A 23,346-nucleotide genomic window follows, 5' to 3' on the forward strand; every position below is an offset into this window, starting at 1 on the left:
GAGAGAGAGAGAAGGAGAGAGAGAGAGGTGTGGGGGTGGGGTGGGGCTAGGGATGAAATGTAGAGTTGTGGGCCAACTGCTGCCCTGAGAGAAGATGTGGCCTGGGGGTGGGGGTGGGGTCTCAAAGAGTCCCTTCCTCTACTCTTTCCACACCCCACCCCAAGAACTGGAATGTAATATCAAAGACTATGATCTTTACATTTCTTTACGCTGGAAATGTTAATGATAAGATTGACATGAAGAAAGGAATTGGGCTGAGGCGGAGCTCCTGCCCAGAGTGGGCAAGCCTAACTAGGTTCATTCTCAGGATCTCAAAATCAAGAAGCAACCACTGGCCTCTACTGCCTGCCGCCAAGCTCTTGGCCAGGTCTATGGGGTGGGGTCTGTTAAAATGTCTGAAGGCTCTTGAGCTCAGCAAGTGGCCCTTGGGAAGAGAGGGCAGCGTGTGAATACTAAGGAAGGGAGCTCACAGGAAGTATACAGATGAACAGGACTGGTTAGCAAGCCTTTCCTTTTCTAAACTCCCAGTACAGAGTATCAGACACAGGGCATTGCACATCTAACCTACAAGACGGGCAGTCGGCTATTAAGCTAAATCTCTAAGCTAGTAAGTTCTTACCTTGTTTGGGGTATGTGGGGTGTGGGGCTGCAAGGGCTGGGAAGGGTGTAGCCCACTCTAGTCTTGCTAGCCTTAAACTGAGGATCCTCCTGCCTCAGTCTTTCTTTTTTCCTTTCTTCCTTCCTTCCTTTCTTTCTTTTTTTTTATTTTTTTGTTTGTTTTTTTGGTTTTTTTTCGAGACAGGGTTTCTCTGTGTAGCCTTGGCTGTCCTGGAACTCACTCTGTAGACCAGGCTGGCGTTGAACTCAGAAATCCGCCTGTCTCTGCCTCCCAAGTGCTGGGATTAAAGGCGTGCGCCAACACCACCCGGTGGGACAAGGTCTTTTTATTGACACTAAAGCCTGTGACCTTGGCTAGGTTGGTTGGTAGTAAGGTCCTGGAGTATACTTATTTCTGTGACCAGTGCTGAAGTTAAAGGCACATGTGGCTATGTCTGGCTTTTACATGGGTCCTAGGGGATTTGAACTCAGGCTTGCATGTTTGCATGGCAAGCGCTCTTACCCACCAAGCCACACGTTAGCTGGTTTTCTTATATCAATCAATTGAGTTAGCTGGTTTTCTTATATCAACTAACTGAGTAAGAAGGCCCAAGGGATGGGTGTGTATACTATACATGAAGGAAGCTGAAGTCCATGGAGTTAAGCTACCAGAGAGACCCAGGACATACATGAGAGGGAGACACGGCTGTGAGAGTAACCCCTACTTGTATCCAGAGCTGGAGTAGACCCCTGGCCCCTCCACAGGCTGGGGAAGACACCGCCGCTTGCTTACCCGACACACGTACTGGCTCTGGGGTCCAGGCGAGAAGGTCTTGGAGCGGATGATGGTATTCCCTCGAAGAAATGTCCCTGTCGAAGGGGCACCCACCCGCCGGTCCTTGGGGCGCACCACGGTGGGGGATGGGGTCACACTATCAGTATTGGTCTCTCTGTCCACCTGCGGGAAGAAGTCAGTTTTTACACCCATTGTCCTCTGAGTCTCAGGGCCCTCTCTTGGTCTACTTGGCAACTCCCACGTCTATTATTTCTGCTCTTGGCCACAGGTACAGATGGACTTCTTGGGCTATGACAATGTTGACTATTTTCTTATATCAATCAATTGAGTAAAAAGGCCCAAGGGATGGGTGTGTATACTATAACCCTGCTATACCTGAGAGTTCAAGACAGGGTTGCCTTTGCTGTCCTGGAACTCACTCTGTAGACCAGGCTGACCTTGAACTCAGAAATCTGCCTGCCTCTTGCCTCAGCCTTTCTAAGTCCCGGGGTCACAGTTTGCACCATTACAATTAGCTGTCTTTCTCACTCTTTAACTAACATACTACCATCACCCTCATTGATCACTTAATTTTTTTGAAGTAGGATTTGAGGTAGGACCAGGCAGAATATGGCAACTCCCATATATTTATAGTATGTTCCCATATACTATAAACCCTGTCTTGCCTCCAAATACAAATCAGCGGCTGCACCAACCAGAATGGCAATCACCAGAGTGCCTATGACCATTCTTCTACTGCTGGGAACTGGAGGAGGCACCAGCAGCTGCTCTAAACCATTCAGCAGTATTCAGGTTCTAGTGTGCATACTTAGCACCAGCTACATCCAATACACCTCCTAGCCCCCAGATTAATGCTCCTAGGCAGTACGCTGATATTTGTATGGAATTAAGAAAGCAACTAGCAAACCTCCCTTTGGCACGAGGTCCATGATAGAGCATGGTAGTACATGTTTATAATCCCAGAACTCGGAAAATCAAGTTCAAGGTCAGCCAGGGCTACACAGTGAGACCCTGTCAAAACAAACAAACAAACAAACCGCCATGCTCTCTACTGCCTGCACACAGCAGCCATCAGCAAAATAGATGACACAAACACAGCCCAGAAATTAAGGAACAGCACATGCTTGAGTGTGACTAGAGCGCCCTCTGGTGGGGGAATCAGTGTAGAGGAATCAGAAAAGGTACTTGATTTGTTGTAGGACCAGACCGAGGTCCAGCCCTGGGAGCTCTACCCCAGGGCTCTGTTCAAGACCATCATGTATGTAAGCTGCAGGCTGCCTGAGATCACTGACAATACCGATCTTGGCTCCAGGCCTATGAGCAAGGCAGGTGTTACTGTGTACATTTTATAGATGAGGAAATGGAGGCTGGGTGGGAATGAAGTTAGCTACCCAAGACTACCTAACCAGGCAGGGGCACAGTCTGAACTAAGACTTTGAGGCTTGACATGTGATTGGAGAAACAGGGAAGTCACAGAGGACAGAAGAAAAGGGTGGGACACATCAGCCTCTTCTGGTACACTGTTGCCTCCCAGTACGAATCAAAGCACAGGGATAACCCCTTCTGAGTACAATGCCCACTCAGAGAGCTGTCCTTCTCAGGCTGCCTTGGAACTCACTCTGTAGACCAGGCTGGCCTCGAACTCAGAAATCCGCCTGCCTCTGCCTCCAAAGTGCTGGGATTAAAGGCGTGCGCCACCACCACCGGGCCTCTTTTTACCTTTAATGCTGGACACTCCTCTGCCTCGGGGGAGGCCTTTTCAGCGAAGACATCTTCCTCTCCCTCCTCTTCCTCCTCAGCTACTGCCTCATTCTCGCTGGCCTCTTCCTCATACGTCCTGTGGTGACATAATGCTATGGTTATTTCCCCAGAAACCATTCTGCATCCAGGCAGGGTCTCTAAGACTTATGACCAAAAGAACCTTCAATATGCAGTTGGCTGGAGCCCTGTATCGAAGCATTTTTCTAGCATGTCTGATGTTCTAGGTACTATCTCTAGGACCCGAACAAAATAACCATTTTTTTTTATTATTAATTTGTGTATGTGCGTGTATGTGTATTCTCGTTTGTATGTGTGCCACGTGCGTGCAAGTGCCCATGGAAGCCAGAGGGGGCGCTAAGATACAGAACATTCCATATGAGAAAGGCGATCTTCTACCTACCCTAGCCAACCTAGTTTCCCTTTAATTCCCTGGTAGCCCCTCCTTCCGCCGTGGGCTTTCTGGTATTATAGATTGAATTACATGTTTCTTAAGTTTCATATAAGAGCCAGACAATTCACGCTCTTGTATCTTTGGCTTCTATTAGCATGTTTTGAAGTTCCTCCAGGCCCTACAACCATCCCATGGCCCTACCAATGAGTAGCTCATCTCCTTTTTATTACTGAGTAATATTCCACCGGATGGGGTGTGTTTGGCACTTCATCAATCTCCGAACACCAAATGGGACTTCTCTCACACACCGAAGTTCTATGAACACTTGTGGACAAGTCTTTGGTATATAGAGCCAGGTGTCATTTCTGTTAGATATTGCATTATTGGTTAAGGTGGCCAAAGTGAAACGCCCCGCAACTATATTTCCCTCAGTTCCAGAGGCTGATGTCCAAGATCAAGGTTAGACAGAATGTATGGCTTCTCCCAAGGTCCCTTTCTTCGGCTTGCAGAAGACCACTCCTCCTGCTGTGCTCACTTGGTAGTTTCTGTGCTCACAGTGCCTGGTGTCTCCTTATGCATCCAAATTCCCACTTTTTATAAAGATACCCGTCGGGTAGATCAGGTTTACTCTATCTTTTGTTTGTTTGTTTTGCCTTACTTTCCAAGACAGGGTTTCTGTGTCCTGGAGTTACTCTGTAGATCAGGCTGGCCTCGAACTCAGAGATCGACCTGCCTCTGCTTCCGAGCGCTGGGCTTAAAGGTGTGTGTCTGACTTGATTACCTATTTCTTTATGGCTATCCTGGGATTAAATTCAGAACCCTGTGCAGTGCACTCTTAGGCAAATACTATACTGTGGGGTCATTAAAGGCAGCCTGGTTTTTGGTTGAGCTAGGTTTAAAACCCGAGACCCAGCAGATAACTCTGCAAGGGATGATAGGCGTTTGCCATGCTCCTAGACACCAGGCTCCAGACACGAGGGCTCAGCTCTCCAGAACTCTGTGGCCATCAGTCCCGAGCCCCTCTCCAGGTAGAGGACATGACCACAGATCATGTAGCCTCAAGACAGATCTCCCTTTTAATGAGGTACCTAAAGGCCTGAAGGGCTTAGCCAATTAAGCTCTCTTTCTCAGACACTCCTCCCTGCAAAAGGTGTTTAACCTCAGACCCGCCCTGAGAAAGTGGGGTACAGTTTTACTCATCACAACTCTCTGCCATGACAATAAATGCTTTAAAACCATAGACTGCCTCTTCTCTTCAGGATCCGCTGTGGGGAGCAATGGAGCAGGACTTTGTCTAAAGAGGCACGTCTAATCTCCCACAGGAGGCCTCTCTGCCCTCTTAGCGACGGTCTCCACCAAGCAAGCCGCCTGCCGAAGCTCTCCTCCCACCCTTTCCCCTTTGGCCCCTGGCTAGATCCAGCCTGGGGGACCCCACTCCGATCTCAGTTGTTCCATGGCACCCAGCGGTGTCTGCGGTGACCTAGAGTCTGAGAACCTGAGGTCCCTCGGGGACCTCAGACTGTGCTTCCCCACCCACTCCCGGAGCTGGGTCCTGTTGCTTCTCACAACCCGATGCCCACCCTGCAATGGCGTGGGTTCTGCGCAGTCAAAACTCCCACTTCCTACCTCGCCCAGCGGCCCAAGCCCCAAGCGGACTCAGGACCCCACCTTTTAACCCACACTCTTTCCCATGGAGCTACATCACAGCCAACAGAATCTCTCATAGTTTCCCTTCTGATGTTTTAGCTCTGTGGCCCAAACCGGTTGAGGTGAAATCAGAAAAAAAAAATTAATTTTCTCATTCATATAGCTAAGTGTTCAGTACCATTTGCTGAACATCCCGAACTTTGGCGACACGTCCTGTCACCTGTTCCCTGGTCTCCAGGGCTGGACAGAACAGTGAGACTAATAGGTTGCACATGTTGGGTGGTAATTTACATCTCACCCCATCTTGACTTCTCAAAGATGTCCATGACTGCCAGGCCCTGGCCTGTGTGAAGCAGTGTCACCATGCTGAGCCACTAGAATCCCAGCCAAAGCAGAATGCAACACACAGTCTGCACTGTGGAGAAACACAGCATCTCCCCGAGGCTTCCCCAGTGGGGACAGCCAACCTCTGTCTGATGGAAATGCTCCCCGCTAAAGAGGGATCTTTCCATAAGGGGAGCTTTGCTCTCCTCTGTCGCCTCGATACCCTTGGACACACAGAGCCCCAGGCAGCGGGACACAGAGAGCAATTGCAGAAGCCACTCACTCACCAACCCATCCTGGCTGCTTGAGAAAGTCAACAGTGCTGAGGGGGTAAGTGTGGTCACCTCACAGGTACACGAGCTGACAGCCTCATCCAGTGTCACAGGCTGCTAACAAGGGAGCAGCTAGGTGGCTTAGCCCAACTGAACACTTGACTGATAAGCTAGTCTCTGCTACTTTACTGTAAATCTGATAGAAACGTTCCAGGACCAGGGAATGGGAGCGGGGTGGGGGTGGGGGTGGTGAGGGGGTGGGGTTGGGATGGTTGGGAAGGAGAGACAGACTGCATTCAATCTCAACAGTGCAGAGAAACAACACACATAGCATCTTTTACCCATTGCAGTGGCAAACCAAGCAACGAACAACAACAACAACAACAACAAAAACCCCCGCCAGCTGACATTTCTCCGAGCAAGAGTGAGATCATGAGCAAGTGATGCTCGATTTGTAGGCAAGTCAGTCAAGTCACAAACACGGGCTTCATTCAGTTTGTATTTCGGTGGTGCTAGAGGCCAAACCCCGGACTTCTGTCCCAGGCAAACACTCTGCTACTGGGCTGTATCCCCAGCTCCAAACGTACAAATTCTAGGTCAGACCAGTATTCAGTTAAATGCTGGAGAGTGCGTGTTCAGGGAATTCCCCGTCTCTGCTGACTGGAGTGTTTCCTAACTAACAATCCTACCAGAGAATGTGACCTATGTGTTGAGAGGTGGCATGCTCGTGACATAGCAGGGCCACCTGTGAACATTGCCTCGGACAGACACACATCTGGCCTTTCACTCTCCCAAGGTTTGAGACGATGTCTCCCTGTGTTTTCTTTCTTTCTTTTTTTTTTTCTTTTTTCTTTTTTTTGGTTTTTCGAGACAGGGTTTCTCTGTGTAGCCCTGGCTATCCTGGACCTCACTCTGTAGACCAGGCTGGCCTTGAACTCAGAAATCTGCCTGCCCCTGCCTCCCAATCCCTGTGTTTTCTTTCTGGTTAATTATCGTGTGTGTACATGAGTAAGGGTCTGGGCAGGCTACAGAACACACTCAGGAGTCGGAGGGTAACTTCCAAGAGTTGGTTCTCTTGCTCTATCTACCGTGTGGATTCTGGGGATTGAACTCAGGTCATCAGGCTTGGCGGCAAGCGCCTTTTCACACCGAGCCACCCCACTGCTTCTTCTATGTTTTCTAACACTACAAGTCTTATTTTTGCCTGTGACTCTTTAAAAGAAACAAACGCAGTTTTCTACTTGAGTGTGGTGATGTACACCTGATCTCAGAGAGCTGGAGGCCAGGGTTGCCACAGAACAAAGCAAGGGAGAGAAATGCTCCTCTGGATGCTGGCAATGAAGGAGTTAAACAGAGAGGAGGAGAGGGTAGTGGGAGATGCAGTGAGCCTTTATACTGCAAGTGCCCTAGTGCCGAGGTCTCTCTTGGGAGACCTCCACTGGACTCCAGGGTGGAGCAGGTGCCCCGAAGCTGGTGATTGCCTCAGGATCAAAAGCCACCACCAGGCCTCGGGAAGGGAGCTGCAGATGGACCCACCCCACCACAGAGGCTCTGGGAGGCCTGGCCCTCTTTGTAAGCTGGCATCTGGGAAGTGTGAATGGCAGGGGGTGGGGAGAGAGGGGGCCACGAGGGGCGGAAGAACAGAAGGTGGTTACCTAGGAGACAGCTTGAAAAGTCTCAGCATTAGCCTGGAATTCAGGAGAAACCACTGATCTTGTGCCAGGGTGTGGGGAGAGGGGGACCTGGGCTGATTCTGGCATCAGACCTTAGCTTGGGTGACTGTCAGTGTAGGGGTTGCCAGGGACAGAGAGAGTGAGATGGACACTGTGACCAACCCAGAAACAAAGGAATACAAGATTCCAGTGGCCTGGTATGCTCTTCATCACAGGGAGAAACGGCAAAAGAGTGTGTATGTCAGCAACTCTCAGCAGTGGGCCCAATCCAGCCCGCTGCTTTCTTTCCTGGGCAGTTGAAGCTGTGAATTGCTTTTATAGTTATACTTATTTTTATGTGGTGCCAGGGTCTCAGAGTATCCCAGGCTAGCCTTGAATTCATTATGTGGCCAACGATAACCTTGAAATTCAATTCCCCTGCCTCCATGTCCAGAGTGCATGTACTTTCAGAATTACAGGCCATGAGGCATCATCTCGAGTTTGTGGAGTGCTGGGGAATTGAACCCAGGACTTTGTGCATGCCAGGCCAGTATCTATCCACTGAACTACATTCCCCAGCCCATTTTTAAAAATACCTTAATAAAAAGGGCAACAATCATCGTGGCATGAAAAAGTGCTACGAAATGTCAGCTCCAGCATCCATCGATGGGACTGTTGACAGAACACAGGCTCGGCTGCCAGTCATTCACAGCCCATGGCTGCTTTCAGACGGTAGAGACAACTTGAGAGACGCAGCGGAAACTGTGTGGCCACAGCAGATGGTATTTACCATCTGGTCCTGTCCCGGAAACATATGGTGACCCCTGGAGTTAAAGATTGTATGGGGAGGCTCCTTCCAAGACCAATTACAGAATTCGGGACTCCAACAATGATAACACGAAAAAAGAGCTATTGAGTGTGTCTTCTAGTTGTTGACTGCAATAGAAAGTCTGCTCACCCCCTGTTCACTGCAGCACCGATCATAGCAGCCAAGGTATGGACTAAGCCAAGTGTCCACTAGCAACCGTGGTCTGTTGTCACTGAATGCTAGTCAGCCATGACAGCTGTCACGTGATCTGTGACAATACGCAAGGACCTAAAGGACATTAGGCTAAAGAAAAGATGCCAGGTGCAGAAAGACAAACACTGCCCCTATCCTTTATGGATGGAATCAAAAAGTTCACCTCACAGTGAAGAAGGGAGAATGGTAGTCCCAGGAGAAGAGAGGTCACATGATGAGTACCATGTGACTCAGAGAGGAAAATAAGTTCTGCAGTACTGCACAGTCTGGCTATAGTTAACAGTGGGCTGTGTATAAGAATGGCTAAAAGGAACTGGGCAGGGCTGGAGAGATGGCTCAATGGTTAAGAGCACTGACTGCTCTTCCAGAGGTCCTGAGTTCAAATCCCAGCAACCACATGGTGGCTCACAACCATCCATAATCAGATCTGCTGCCCTCTTCTGGAGTGTCTGAAAACAGCTACAGTGTACTTATAGATAATAAAGATTTATATCTTAAAAAAAGAAAGAAAGAAAGAAAGGAAGAAAGAAAGAAAGAAAGAAAAAGAGAAAGAAACTGGGCATAGTATAGGTGGGGGGGTTAGAGGATTACCCAGAAATCTTAGAGGAATCTGGTCTGCATCTCAACTGCCAGGCTAGCCAGGGCTCCATTATCAGGTGCTATCTCAAAAACAGAACAAAAGTCTGCATGTTGCTCTATGAAAGAGGGACACTGGCCGTTCTCTCCCTGTGACCAAGACATACTGCAGTTACCAAAATATGATACTGTCTCCTGCACATGTACAATAACTACTTGTCAGTTATTTTTGGGGGATGGGGATGGTGTTTGAGACAGGGTTTCTCTGTGTAGGCCTGGCTGTCCTGGAACTCACTCTGTAGATCAAGCCGGCTTCAAACTCAAGAGATCGGCCTGCCTCTGCCTCCAAGTCCTGGGATTAAAGGCGTGTGCCACCATCACCCTGCTACATGTAGGTTTTTAAAAGTAAAAGTGTAGCTGGGTGTAGTGGCACATGCCTTTAATCCCAGCATCGAGGAGGGAGAAGCAGGTGGCTCTCTGGGGGAGTTCAAGGCCAGCCTGGTGTGTGTATATAATATATGTATATATATATTATATACACACATAGTAAGTTCCTGGACAGCTGTGACTTCCAAGTGAGACCCTTTCTCAAACGACAAGAGACAAAGAACAAAGTCAGCATTGAAACCCTAGCGAGGTCTTGGCTGCTGCGTGTGTGGCGCCATCTTGCCGTCCTTGTGAAAGAATCCAGCAGGCCCGAGCTACCGGGGATGGAACACTGCATGGCACAGTGAGGTTGCTCTTGTTTAGACTTTCGATTGGCTCAGGGAGAAAGCCTGCCAGTCTGGAGGAGGTCTTCAGCATTGCTCCATAGCCCTGCCTTTCCTTTTAAATACAGGGAGGTGTCAGGCTGAGGGAGCGTTCTCTTTGGAAGCTGTTGATTTTCTCCAGCACCCCTCTGAGGTGGGACTAGCTCCTCTGCCTCAGATCCACTCCTGACTCTTTGCTTCAGTGGCAGAGACTTGATTTTCACATCTAAGCAACAGCGTTCATTTCTCAATTTCCTTCACAGTGGAGTGGACCACACAGTAGCCAAGGCTAGCCAAAGAGAAACACATGCAAGGTGCTGTAAGTGCCCTGCAGAAGGACTTCTGGGCTGTGAGATACACAAGCAATGTTCATCTTTTTTTTTTCCTCCTTTTTTTTTTTTTTTTTTCATGACAGGGTTTCTCTGTGTAGCCCTGGCTGTCCTGGAACTCACTCTGTAGACCAGGCTGGCCTCAAACTCAGAAATCCTCCTGCCTCTGCCTCCCAAGTGCTGGGATTAAAGGCGTGCGCCACCACTGCCGGGCCAAGCATGTTCATCTTTAGCCTTTCCTGGTGGATGATTGCCTCACGGCAGGGGATACAACAATCATCTTGTCCTTATAAAGCAGCCTCAATAATGAGGTCTCATAGTGAAGATAACAAACATGGGGGTGGTGGGGAGGGAGGAGGAGAAAGCCTGGGATCCCAGGAACACGGTGGAGCTACGAGGTTGGTTTGTTTCCTCCTGTTCTTAAGTAACAACGAAACAACTTCAAAAATTTCCTCCTCTTCCTCTCCTCCTGGGCTGGGAATTGAACCGAGGACCTTACACATGCTTAGCATGTATTCTGCCAGTAAGCTCCATTCCCAACCCAGAACTTTCCCCTTTCTCTTACTTCTTCTGTCTATTCCTGGCAACCAAGTACAATTCACACTGCACAGTGCACAATTCATGGCCAATGATTTAAATTTAAAGTCTATAGTAGGGCTTAAAGTATTTTTTTTTCGTGTGTCATCTAGATTGACCTTGAACTCACAGCGATCTTTCTGCATAAGTCTCCCAAGTGCTGGGATTACAGTCACTCTGTGACTGTTTGTTTTAAGCCCAAAGAAATGTCAGCATACCAAAACAAACAATAACATCAGAGGGAACAAGGCACAGGAGATTCATGGAACACAAACTGGGGAAGGGTTTCAGGTGCCACTGTGCTAAGCTAGCCTTTTCGCCCCAAATGACTGTAAGCACGGGTCTTAGATGCTCTCGGGGGAGCCTGCCCATGGCTACTATGTGGTCGGAGACCTCTGTGGATGCGCTCGCTCACTTACCAGCTTCCCTCCAGCGTCTGGGAGCTGCTTCTTCCCTCCTGCCTCTTCTCCAGCTCCACAGCTGTCTGTTCTAGCAAGGCAGACACAGCATCCTGCAGAGACAGAGTCCGCCAGGTCAGCAGGGATCCTGGGTGCTACCATACCTACCAGGCATCCCAGCCATGAAACCTAGAGAACACAGGGAACATCCCAAAGGCTGGTGCGGCCAAGCATCTGGCCTCTGGTCACTCAACACGGGAAGTATTGTTTTGGTCTCATCAGGCAGTCTGCCGAGCATCTCTCTTTCTCTGTGGACCTACCTGGCAGAGTTAGTTTAACAGTGAGAGAACAACATTATAGATGTGACTGGAGGAGATCAGAGAGCTGTCTGTCAGAGTCTTCATGTCACATGAAACATCAAGGACATACGGATCAAGGGAGAGGCAAGCATTATGTCTCTGGTAACAGAGACACAAAGGCAAGAGTGTGGGGGTGGGGGCTGCATACATAGAGGGCTTCCAAAAGGAACTGAGTAGGGTCATTACTGAGGAAGATTGTGACGTAAGAGAAGGACCCTCAATTTCATCCAATAAGCACTAGGAAAGGTCATTATGAAGATAAACTGTGATGATCTACACACAAAAAACGGTACTCTGGCAGACAGTATTCAGTACAGAGCAGTTTACATCCAAGCAAAGCCAGAAGGTGTGGCTTTCGCATCACATGATTCATCTGCCATGATCCTCAGCTCTTTGGGCCCCCAGCACCAGCCCAAAACTCCTGACAAGTTTTTTCTGGGAAGGGAAGAAAGACCTAAAATTAACCAAGGATGAGGATAGGTGGTTTGCTCATACAGAGCAGCTTACAGGACCACACAGCCGCCATGGTTTGTAGAGGGAAGGCTTGAGTTACAGGCAGCCATGAGTTACAGGCAGCTTATCAGATGCTTGTCTCCTTTGGTTTTGGTTTAGAAACGGAGTCTCTTTGCATAGCCCTGATTGTTCTAGAACTTGCTTTGTAGACCAGGCTGGCTTCAAAATTTCAGTGATCCTTCTGTTTCTGCCTCCTGCCTCTTTCATGGCAGGCGCATACTTTCAAATCAAAGCAAGGGAACCATTTTCAAGTAACTCAAAATGGGTCAGGTGCCATTTACAACTTGCAACAAGTGATAGCTGTGTCCATTTCTTCAAAGTTTCCCAAGAACCTTGTCAAACTCCTTACTAGACATGAAAAACAAATGGCTCAGAGGCTTAGCCGATGTGACACGCTCCGCCCATCAGTCACCTAGCCTAAAAGAGCCAAGTTCTGAACACCTTCTTCTAACTCAAGTTCTCAAGAAAACACTATGTTCTATCTCCCAGCTTTCTCTTTCCTTCTGCACTTTTTTTTTTCTTGGTTTTTCGAGACAGGGTTTCTCTGTGTAGCCCTGGCTGTCCTGGAACTCACTCTGTAGAACAGGCTGGCCTCAAACTCAGAAATCCGCCTGCCTCTGCCTCCCAAGTGCTGGGATTAAAGGCATTTGCCACCACTGCCTGGCTTACACTTTTTTTTTCTAGGTTCTCACGTGTGTTAGGTTGGCTCCATCCCCTGAAATACTCATATATAACCACTTCGTAAAAAATTCAAATTTTTTTTTTTAAATCGGAGAAGTAATATAAGGTACAATAGAATATGGAAGGAGAAAATGAAAACTTATTAGGGAGCTGGATTATGGCCACTTAGGGAAAGATGACACCTGCATGGCCCTCTCTTCCCACTGTTTCTGTTTCCTTTTACCCTGGGCTCCCCTCCTCCCAACATGGTAAACATAGTAAACTTGGTCCCAGTAGATTGGATGCAGCAGGGGTGGGGCTTGAGAATACCACCCCAATCAGCTCACTCAGTGCACTCACCACATGGTCTGGCCCAGGAGCCTCGACTGGCTGGGGCTCCCTGCACTGCTTCTTCAAGTATTTGTAGCTCAGGAGGTTGTACCAACGTGTTGACCTCTCCCCGGACCGGCAGACCTCAGCCAGGCTGATCTGGGCACCTCCCTGTTTGGGGCAAATAACAGTAAAAGAGGTTTCCATGAGATAGAGGCAGAGCTTCCTGATTGGGTCTCACTATGTTGCCCAGGTTGGTGAACTTAAGCCACTCAAGGAGTTGGGGCTAGGTGCACGCCACCTCACCTATGTACATGCCCCATCCCCTTCCCTTTTAAAGATAACTTTGCAATATAACCCAGGCTGGCTTTGAACTCACTACATCACCCACTCACATCCTGAATGCAGACTCCTGAGTGCTAATTTTACAGCCATTAGACCACCATATTCAGCGTCTATGAATATAAATATCTAGTGTCTTCTGACACAAGTCTTCATGTAGCCAAGGCTGGCCTGAAACTTGGTTGAAGATGACATTTAACTTCTGGTCCTTCTGCCTGCCTCCCTATTGCTGGGATTATGGATGTGTGCTACCAGGCTCACAGATGGCCCAGTTTAAAAACTGCATTATTTGAGTTTTGCTTATTGATACTTCTCCAGTGCTAACCTGGGTTAGGCTCTGGGTTGGGTACCGAGGACAATGCGGATCTGTACACAGCTGCACTTTCTAGCCACTGAGTCCCAGGGAGCCCACCACAGAACAAGTGATTACAAGAGAGGTTGCCTTTACATTCCTTATGGAAGGAACTTGCCAAGATCTAGCAAAAATCTGGATGCATTTACTCTGTGGTTTGGGAATCACGTGTATAGGCATCGATCCCATTGATACCAGTTCAGAATGATCCATAAAAAGGAACCTTCATTTTGGCTTTCTTTGTAATACTACAAGAAGTTGCTATGAAGTTCAGACTGGCCTTAAACAAATTCTTCTGACCATACCTTCTGATTGTGCTAGGATTATGTTTCACATATAGAGTCAAAAACACCCATCTACATACACACACACATTTGTACCATGTCTGAAGTACAGAGGGTCAGATGATCATGTGTTCAATAAGAAATAACGGCAAGATAAGAGATAAACAAATTCAAATGGCCAACTATATAAGGTACATGGTAGGATCAGGGTTGATGTCAAAGAGAGGGAACTCTTTAAGGCGTACAAATGCACTCTTTAAATTAAAATGTGAAGAACAATAGACTAAATAACCTCACTGAGATGGGAGCTGTCCGAGCATCCATCCTCTGGTCCAGCTCCAGCAGGAAGCCCTGCAGGCTGTCTAACCTTACTTGCTCCTTAGGCATTTAAGTACTTCAGCCAGTTGGCTTCTAAAGAAGTCAGGACAGATTTGGGGTTCAACTCACCCACTTTCCCCTTTGTTTTCACACACCAGTGGCTGGGTCGATGGATGGCAGGTGTATGAAGTCAGTTTGCAAAGTGGGCCTCTAGCTGGGGAGCGCTCATCTGAAGCTGGGCCCTTGAGCCCACCTGAGAGGCTGTCTTCTGCTTTCTCCTTCTACAGGATTGGCATCTCTAATGCCAGTCAGAATCTAAACTGCTCCAAACTCCAAGACTGCTTGAGCGTTAACAGGATGTCAGGAGTCAAAAAGGCCATGCCACGCCTTTTTCTTATGCACAAAGTTACTTAAAATATTCTATATTCTAACCTTCAGGCTAGGGATACAAGGTATATCTGAAACAGATACATTTCCTATTTAGACTTGAATTCCAGCTCCAACATAATCTCATTACATATGTAAATATCTAACTCAGTAAAACAAAACAAGACCAAAAAAATAAAAAAATAAAAATCAAGAAACCTCAGACAAGCAAACACCCCCCACCCTCCCCCCGGAATTTGAACTAATTCTGGTCAAGTATTTCTGACAGGAATATTCAACTTAAAACAGGGGGTACAGATCAGTGGTTGACTAAAGCAGTTTCTGAGAGAACAGTGTGGAGCAGAGAGAGGAAGTCAGCAGGAACTGACACATTACTATTTTGACACCAGCTTCCTCACCAATGGCTTTCTATATACAGGGCTGGGGGGTAGGGTGGGGTATTGCCAATTCAGGAATTAAATGGCTGGCATGCTCCAGGCACCAGAATAAATTAAGTATATACAAGAATATGTATATTCCTCCTTTATTTCTTCAACAAGCATTCCCTGCAGCAGGAGAAACAGCTAGAACATGATTCCCACCCCCTCACCACCAAGGAGATGATGGTTTCCTGGGGTGGGGTTGGGGGCGGGGAGACACACAAACACACTGGATGCTGCACTTCAGAACATGATGGGCCACATTTGAGGTACAAGCTGGGGAGGGATCATGAGGAGGTTTGGAAGCATGACACCTTCATCAGATTATTATTAATGATAACAAGTATGAATAGCCCTTCTTAAACAAGCAGCATTTTGAGGGTGTCTACTCATTCATGGATTCAACCTACAGGATTGACTGAACAGCCGATCAATGCTGTTCCAGGAGACAATGAGGGGTGTCCAGGGTTTGTGGGATACCAGTGAGGAGTGGTATCTCTCAAAGGATGCCACATAGCACTGCTTAGGTGTATTTCCTGTCCAGGTGCACAGGTGGGGGTGGGGTTCACACTGGCAGGGCTGGAGCTTTGTCAAGTTAGTGACACCAAGCAAGAAAAGAACAAGGGAGCTGTTATAAAAGCCAATGGTGGCGTCTGCCCAGCAGGGCCTGAGCTGTGTGACCCTGGCCTTAGTGGCTGGGAGGGGATAGTGGGATTCCACACTAATACACATGGTAGAATTGCTGCTGACAATCTTAGGGATACAGACCATGTGTTCCCCTAAACCCTGAGGTCAGGGGAGGTGAGAACTTTTGGTCGCCCTGAAACGTAATGAAGTTCAACAGGAACACGTAAGGAAAGTGAATGTGTTGACATCCATGTTGGTCAGTTCAATGGATGAACTGGGCAGGTAACTTAGCCTTTTGGGATCTCGTTCCCTTTCTAAATGGAAGATTGCCGGAGACTTCTTCCTGGGGCTGGGCTGATGGTTAAAGAAGGGGCGCTTGGCCCAATGGTAACACACAGATACTGCTTGTTAATGGTATGGCTGACTAAAGAGCTTAAAACACACTGGGGACTCCAAAACCCCAGCAAGGCAGAGAGACTGAGCGGGAGCAGAAGAGCCCTTTCCCCCCTCACGCCTCACTGCCTCTCTTCCAGCCACCCAAACCTGTGCTTCACATTCCCAACAGAGGCAGGCAGAGGAGGGTTCCCATTGGTCATGGACAGCAACAAGCCACTGTAAGATGAGCGCTTTGGCTGTTGCTATGGCAACCAGCAGTGGCCAGATCTCAATTAGGAAGGAAGAATAAAAGGCATCCACTTAGGAGAAGAAAAACAGGATTTAGTCTCTCTCTTCTCATTCTGGAATTCCCAGGGCTGTGGAAAGTTTGACTGGAGGAGTCTGGGTCTGGAAGCGCTTTCTTTCAGGGTCCGCCGTGTTCTCTAAAACTCCCTAAAACGCCTTTGTCACCATTTATAGCTTCGAAGGAGCGTCGAGTTCGCAAAGAAAGGACACTGTGGGGCTCAAATGTATGCCCTGCAGACAAGGGGTCCAAATGCAGCTCTGACCCTGGGTTACTGTCTATGTGACTCAGTTTCCCACTGACACAAAGTACCTTTTTTTTATTTTTTAAGATGAGTAAAATCAATGAAGAGAGTGCTTGTCAGGGACCTCATTCAGTGTCTGTCAGAAGAGTTCACCCAACTGACATTTACAGTTGCATTTGTGTCCATGGTAACATCATCAGAAGGGGCAGGGCTTCTGTCATGGGCTGGGCAGTAAAGTGACTGACACTCTCAATCCGTTGAGCTCTTAACCTGTATGGATTCTCTGTGTCCGTGTTCTGCAAAAGGCGACCAGGGACTGTAGCATCCCACCCCCTGGGAACTTGTTAGAAATGCTGATTCTCAAATTCACTGCGTCTCCATTTGCACTTTGACCTGAGCACCAGGTGACTCACAGCAAGCAACCCCTTGTGCACCCGAGTCTGCATTAATGCTTCGTCGGTCAGAAGCTCAGATGAGATGGTGGGCAGCAAGAGCCACATTACAGACTTTGGAACTGAGACCGGGCATCGAAGACTTTCAGGTGGCAGGGCTGGTTTAGGGTAGCCTGGTGATTTGTCCTTAAAACTGGAGGATACAGTCTCAGAATTCCACAGCAGGTAGGATTCTCCATTACAAGCAGACCAAGGTGAGGCTGGACAGTCAGGAGTCTCTGACTCCCGAGCAAAGGCTCACGGCTGCCACCAGGAGAAAGACCAGCCTGTAGGGGTCTGGTTACACTCTCAGCTTCCAGACACGGATGCAGGAAGAAGGCTCGGGGCCATCGACAAATCCCTGGCCTATCTTCTACACAAGCTCCACCTTTTCTTCTGTTGCTTGAACCCAGCCATTTCTAATACGGTATCACAGTTTGTGTGTTATCTGACAATGCTGGCTCCTTGTCTAAGGGGCTCTCTCAACAGATTGCCAGTGCCTAGCACAGGCGCTGGCGCTGAACAGGCTCTCAGGAGAGACCAGGGTGAGCAGAGCTTTTTAACTCTAAAGCCCACATTGCTTTAAAGACACCGGAGCTGCCATTTAAACATCCTGAAATGCCATCAGAGTTAAGAAAGCCTTTCATTTTGTTCAGCTAGGAACACAAATTTTATATCCCAGAATTCCCTGGGGGAGGGGTCACTCGAAGTTGAACAATGTTGCACTGCCTGTATTGAAGTGCAAAGCTCTCCCAGGGCTACTGACTCTCCTTGATCCTGGCTCTGGCCAGTGTGAAAGAAGAGGAAGCCAGAGAAGCAGAGAGATCCCGATTACTGAGAATTTGTCCCAGGCATCCGTTGGATGCTTTGTAGACAAGCCTCACTGCACTCACCAGTGGGCACCAAGAAGGGACTGCAGACCAAGAAAGCAGAAAGCAGAGTTAAGGAACTTGCCCATGGCCACTCAGCTAGACCCCGAGTGGTAAAGGTGAGATTTGTACTCATGCTGTTTTTACTACTCTGTGACTCTTCTCTGACTCGGAAGAAGTTGAGGTAAATGGCATGCACTTCCAGGTCCTTCCAGGTCTACTGCTTCTCCCACAGGAGGGGCTCACACACACGTCTGAGATCACTCCTCTCTGCGGAGGCATCTCTGCCTGAAATCCAGAACACACATGATACATACCCCTACCTGTATCACCCTCATGCCCTAAGGACTGAAGACCAGGTAGATAGACAGACAGAGACAGACTCAGCCCTTACCAGGCACTCCTCTGTATGGCTCCTGTCAGTGGTGCAGACATCAACTCGTAAGGTCTTCTGGTGAAGGGCTGGGTAGGACATGGACACCCAGAATGCCTCATTGAACACGAGGGTATCTGCAGAGTCCAGAGGCCGGGTTCTGAACAAGCAGGTACTGCTTTCAGAGCAAGGCAGGATGGCTACACGGATGTTCCTAGAGGAGACAGAACCGCCAGAGAGCTGCGTCAGCCCTCGAAAGCTGATGTATTACAGAAATCCCTAGGGAGACTGCTGGGAAGGAGAGAGTGCAGAGGAGGTCTTAGGTGGGGGAATGCAGCACGGGCTCTAGGGCACCAATTGCTCTTCCTGCCATGGGTCTCTGAATTCTTTTTTTTGTTTTTTAAATATGTTTAAGATTCATTTATTTATTTAATGTATATGAGTATGCTGCCTTCAGACACACCAGAAGAGGGTGTCAGATCTCTTTATAGATGGTTATGAGCCACCATGTGGTTGCAGGGAATTGAACTCAGGACCTCTGGAAGAGCAGTCAGTGCTCTTAAGTGCTGAGCCATCTCAAGCCCTCTGAATTCTTTTATGTTGCTACTTTTTTTTTTCTTTTTTTGAGACAGGGTCTCAGTATGCAGCCCTGGCTGTCCTGGAACTCACTATGTAAACCAGGCTGGACTCGAGCTCACAGAGATCTGCTTGCCTCTGCCTCCCGAGAGTTGAAATTAAGTGCCTATGCCAATCCATGTGCCTGGCTGGGTCTCCAGATTCTTAGAGACTCAAAGCTTGTGGAGGCTGAGGTGAGCTGGTTGCCAACACAGCTAGGCAGCAGTTCATTGCATTGAGCAATGATGGAGAATAGGGACACACATGCATTGAAGGCAAATGCGCTAATCCCCTGTAGGTAGAGACTTGACAATTCTGTTGTGCGTATACATGCATGTGGAGGTCTTGGGTCAACCTTGTATGTCAGTCCTTACAGGCTGTCTACCTTGATTTTGTTGTTGTTTGTTTATTGTTCTTCTTTTAAGACGGATCTCTCATTGGCTTGGAACTTTCCAAACAGGCTAATAAGCCCCAGGGATCTGCCTACCTCTGACTCCCAGGGCTTGGATTACAACTGTGCACTACCATGCCCTGCTCCTTTGGGGGGTACTAGGGATGAAACTCTGGCCCTCACACTTTTGTAGCAAGCACTTTACCCACAATTCTAACAAAACTACAAATGTGTTTGTCTTTGTGCTTTTAGACACAGATGGCCCTGCATGAGGACCTAAGAGAACCTTGGCATTTCTGGTCCTAGCATTGTTTGAGGAAGCAGATATTAGAGATAATGTAAGCTCCAGTCTGGTCTTCCTTGGGTTCTGTCAGCCTTTTCTGCTCTTCCCACATCCTACCCTAGGACACTTGTTGAATACAGCAACTGCTGCAGCTCTCTAGGCCTTGTGGTAGATGTAAGGGCAGATGAACACAGTATGACATAAGCCCAGCCTATAGCAGGGATGCATGCAGACAGTGTAGGCACTTGCCGACCTAGTGGTCTCCAGGTAATAGCCAGTCACATTCTTCCAGTGCTGGCTAGACAACCAGAGAGCTTGTTTCTGCCTAGAGAAGATAACAGGGACCTGACTGTTCTCATGAGGTCACAGTCCAGGAGATTTCCACGAAGGACCAGTGCACCCAGCATTCCTAGAGCAGTGTGCGGTGGGCATCCAGGTTGTATCAGGAAGCAGGAAGGCTCTCCAAAGCAGTAAGCTTGCCATTGTGCCAGGGTGTGCCCAGGCAGCGCCAGCATGCACACTTGCAGGAAACACCCACAGTGGTATGTGGAGTTGGAGCTTGGAGCAAGATAGTACTAAAGAGCTTTCCCAGGGAGAAAGCACAGCAGGTGACAGGGTGACACCTACTACTCAATACTCACACTTTCTGGTCTTGTTGTAGTAACAGAGCAGAGAGGTTACTCAGTTGGATGACTAATATTGCGAATTGCTTATTCTTCTCATCATATCTGAAATGAAGGGTGTGTAGAACACCAATTAGGAAACCATTTCTTCCTTTTTTGTTTCTTTCTGTCCTTGAAAACAGGGCATTACCATATATCCCAGGCTAGCCCTTGTAGAACAGGCTGCCTCTACATCCCCAGTGCCAGGATTAAGGGTGTGTGTGTCACCATGCCCAACATTTTCTTTCCTAACAATTATGCGTCATGGCTGCTGGCTGCACCGTGTGGTAAGCTGGATTGCACTCACCCTCAGCTTTGTGGCCATGACCAGATACAGGCCCAAACCTGGCAGTCATCTGAATTTTTATTTATGTACTTGTTTGTGTGTTTGTTATTGAGACAAAGTCTTGCTATATAGCCTTGGCTGGCCTGGAACTTGCTGTGTTGACCAGGCTGGCCTCAAGTTTAAGAGGTCCATCTGCACTCTGCCTCCAACATGCTGGAATTAAAGATATGCACTACCATACTTGGCTTATTTCACATTAAAGACATTTTTTTGTTTGTTTGTTTTGTTTTGTTTTTCGAGACAGGGTTTCTCTGTGTAGCCCTGGCTGTCCTGCAACTCACTCTGTAGACCAGACTGGCCTTGAACTCAGAAATCTGCCTGCCTCTGCCTCCCAAGTGCTGGGATTAAAGGCATGAGCCACCATTGACCAGGGCAAGACACATATTTTTAATTATGTGTACTTGTGTGTATGTGTTTGTGTGTGCAAGCGTGAGTGCTTATGCATGGAGGTGAGTGTAGTGCCTGCAGCTCCCAGGAGCATCAATCCCCTAGAGCTAGAGTTCTGGGCTGGTGTGATCCACAGTCTACATGCTGGAAACCAAACTTGACCCTCTGCTCACTCTTAACCACTAAGCCGTCTTTCCAGCTCCTTTTTGTTTTTTTTAGGTTTCAAATGTTATTTTATTAGTTATTATTGTTAGAGAGCATGAGTATGAGTGCATGCGTGCACACGCCATGGGGCACATACGGGGAGGGGTCAGACTTTTGGAAGTCAGTTCTCCCTGACCCCCTGTGGGGGCACATACAGGGAGGGGTCAGACTTTTGGAAGTCAGTTCTCCCTGACCCCCTGTGGGTTCTGGAGACTGACCTTAGGCTTTGATGGTAAGTGTTTTTATTGGGGAAGCCACTCAACTGGTCCACTTGGATCAATTTTAAAGCGGTACCAGAAGTTAGTGTGTGTATTTCTGACATTAAAATGTTTGCATAAGAAAATGTGGAAGTCATCCCCAAGGAGAGAAATTATCAGCAACATCAGTCAGAGCCAGGCTGCGGTCCCCAGGGTCAGCCTGAGGCAGGAACATTGGATCCTGGATGGGGACAGCCACCATAAATGTAGATACTATGCAAACAGGAAGCCTATGTCATCTGTCACTGTCCAGCTCAGTGCAAGTCACAAGAAACTTGGCATTCTTCATCTGTGGTGAAGGGGACAGTAACACCCTATTCAATAGCCCACCCTGGATAGCCATGAAGGTACAATATGGACAATGAAGAAGAGGTCCTACGTAAGACCTCCCTCTGTCCTTGTCCTCCCCCCCCCATTACTTACTTCAGAGCAATCTGAACCCGAGTGGCACCCACAGCTTCCCATTCATCACTGTCAAATGCAGCAGTTTCAGAAGTACCTGGTCTAAAAGATACCAGCAGAAGGGGTTAGCTTCCTGCCCATGAACAAAGGCTTTTTCTAGAATTAGGGTTCTTGTTGTGTGCTCAGTGTTTCTCTGGACGCTCATTTTCCTGGATGTTTGGGAGCCCTCTCTAGAATAGACTCCCTTTCTCTAGCATCTAGTTCCCTGGTGTACACTTGGCAACTGTCACCCCAGAACCGGCCTTTGCTCCAGGAGCCTTGGACACCACCTGCATCTTGCTATCGTTATGTTGGGCATGGCCCCAGAGGGCTGCTCGAAGAAAGGCTAGGTCACTGGGGCCCTACCACATCCTGTGTGTGGAACGTGGGCTTGAACATCCAGAGCTCACAGACTCCCCAGAACAGAACAATTTCTGGGAACCCACCTCTGCGCTGAAGCCTCATATACACCACTGTCCCCGGCCACTGACTCATCGGACACTGCAGCAGACACACAGGCCACTTTGAGGCCACACCCTGGGGCCACATTTGCAGCTGTAGGGGAAGAGGAAGTCAAGTTCAGAAACCATACAACTCTGATGGTCCTCGTGAAGGCCATGGGCATGAATGTGGTGCATGAAACACAAGCAGGTCCTCGTGAAGTCTACTTCCCTTTGAACACTCAAGTAAAGTCTTTCTCATCTTGAGACAAGGGAAGACGTCATGTGATTTCATGTCTGTAATAGCTATCAACTCAAATGGCTGGGCATATTTGTGAGGGACTTTTTTTTTTTTTTTAAATAAATTTAAACTGGGAAGATCCACTGCTAATCCCAATCTTTGGGGTGGGAAAATAAAATAAATCTTTAATCCACATCTTTTGAGGTAGGAAGATCCACCTGTAATATGGGCCACTTCTGCTGGCTGCCCGCAGAAGGACATGCAAGGACGAAGCTCTTTCTTTTTGCCTGCTTGTTCTTACTCTCACTGGCAAGCCCATTCCTTCACTGGAATTAGAGTCTACTTATTTTGGGATTCTGGGGTAGACTGACAAGCAGCTAAGACATCCAGTGTACTGGCTAGTTTTGTGTGTCAACTTGACACAGGCTGGAGTTATCACAGAAGGGAGATTCAGTTGGGGAAGTGCCTCCATGAGGTCCAGCTGTGGGGCATTTTCTCAATTAGTGATCAAGGGGGTAGGGCCCCTTGTGGATGGTGCCATCCCTGGGCTGGAGGTCTTGGGCTCTATAAGAGAGCAGGCTGAGCAAGCCAGGAGAAGCAAGCCAGTAAGAAACATCTCTCCATGGCCTCTGCGTCAGCTCCTGCTTCCTGACCTGCCTGAGTTCCAGTCCTGACTTCCTCTGGTGATCAACAGCCATGTGGAAGTGTAAGCTCAATAAACCCTTTCCTCCCCAACTTGTTTCTTGGTCATGATGTTTGTGCAGGAATAGAAACCCTGACTAAGACATCCAGCCTTATGAACT

General features: G+C 48.3%; 1 protein-coding gene across 2 annotated transcripts in view; it reads right to left on the reverse strand.

Annotated features, from left to right (window-relative positions):
* Window positions 1-23,346, reverse strand: part of Wwc1 (WW and C2 domain containing 1) — a 148,978-nt gene that overhangs the window by 9,665 nt on the left and 115,967 nt on the right. For both annotated transcript variants that reach the window (XM_031355125.1, XM_031355126.1), the window contains exons 12-19: window positions 22,309-22,417; window positions 21,845-21,925; window positions 20,207-20,293; window positions 18,298-18,490; window positions 12,982-13,122; window positions 11,111-11,202; window positions 3,113-3,230; window positions 1,391-1,555 (exon numbers count right to left, since the gene is read on the reverse strand). In XM_031355125.1, the coding sequence (XP_031210985.1) occupies window positions 1,391-1,555; window positions 3,113-3,230; window positions 11,111-11,202; window positions 12,982-13,122; window positions 18,298-18,490; window positions 20,207-20,293; window positions 21,845-21,925; window positions 22,309-22,417 (986 nt within the window). The remainder of the gene's footprint in view (window positions 1-1,390; window positions 1,556-3,112; window positions 3,231-11,110; window positions 11,203-12,981; window positions 13,123-18,297; window positions 18,491-20,206; window positions 20,294-21,844; window positions 21,926-22,308; window positions 22,418-23,346) is intronic.

The sequence above is a fragment of the Mastomys coucha genome, unplaced genomic scaffold (assembly GCF_008632895.1).
Source record: "Mastomys coucha isolate ucsf_1 unplaced genomic scaffold, UCSF_Mcou_1 pScaffold5, whole genome shotgun sequence".
NCBI lineage: Eukaryota > Metazoa > Chordata > Mammalia > Rodentia > Muridae > Mastomys > Mastomys coucha.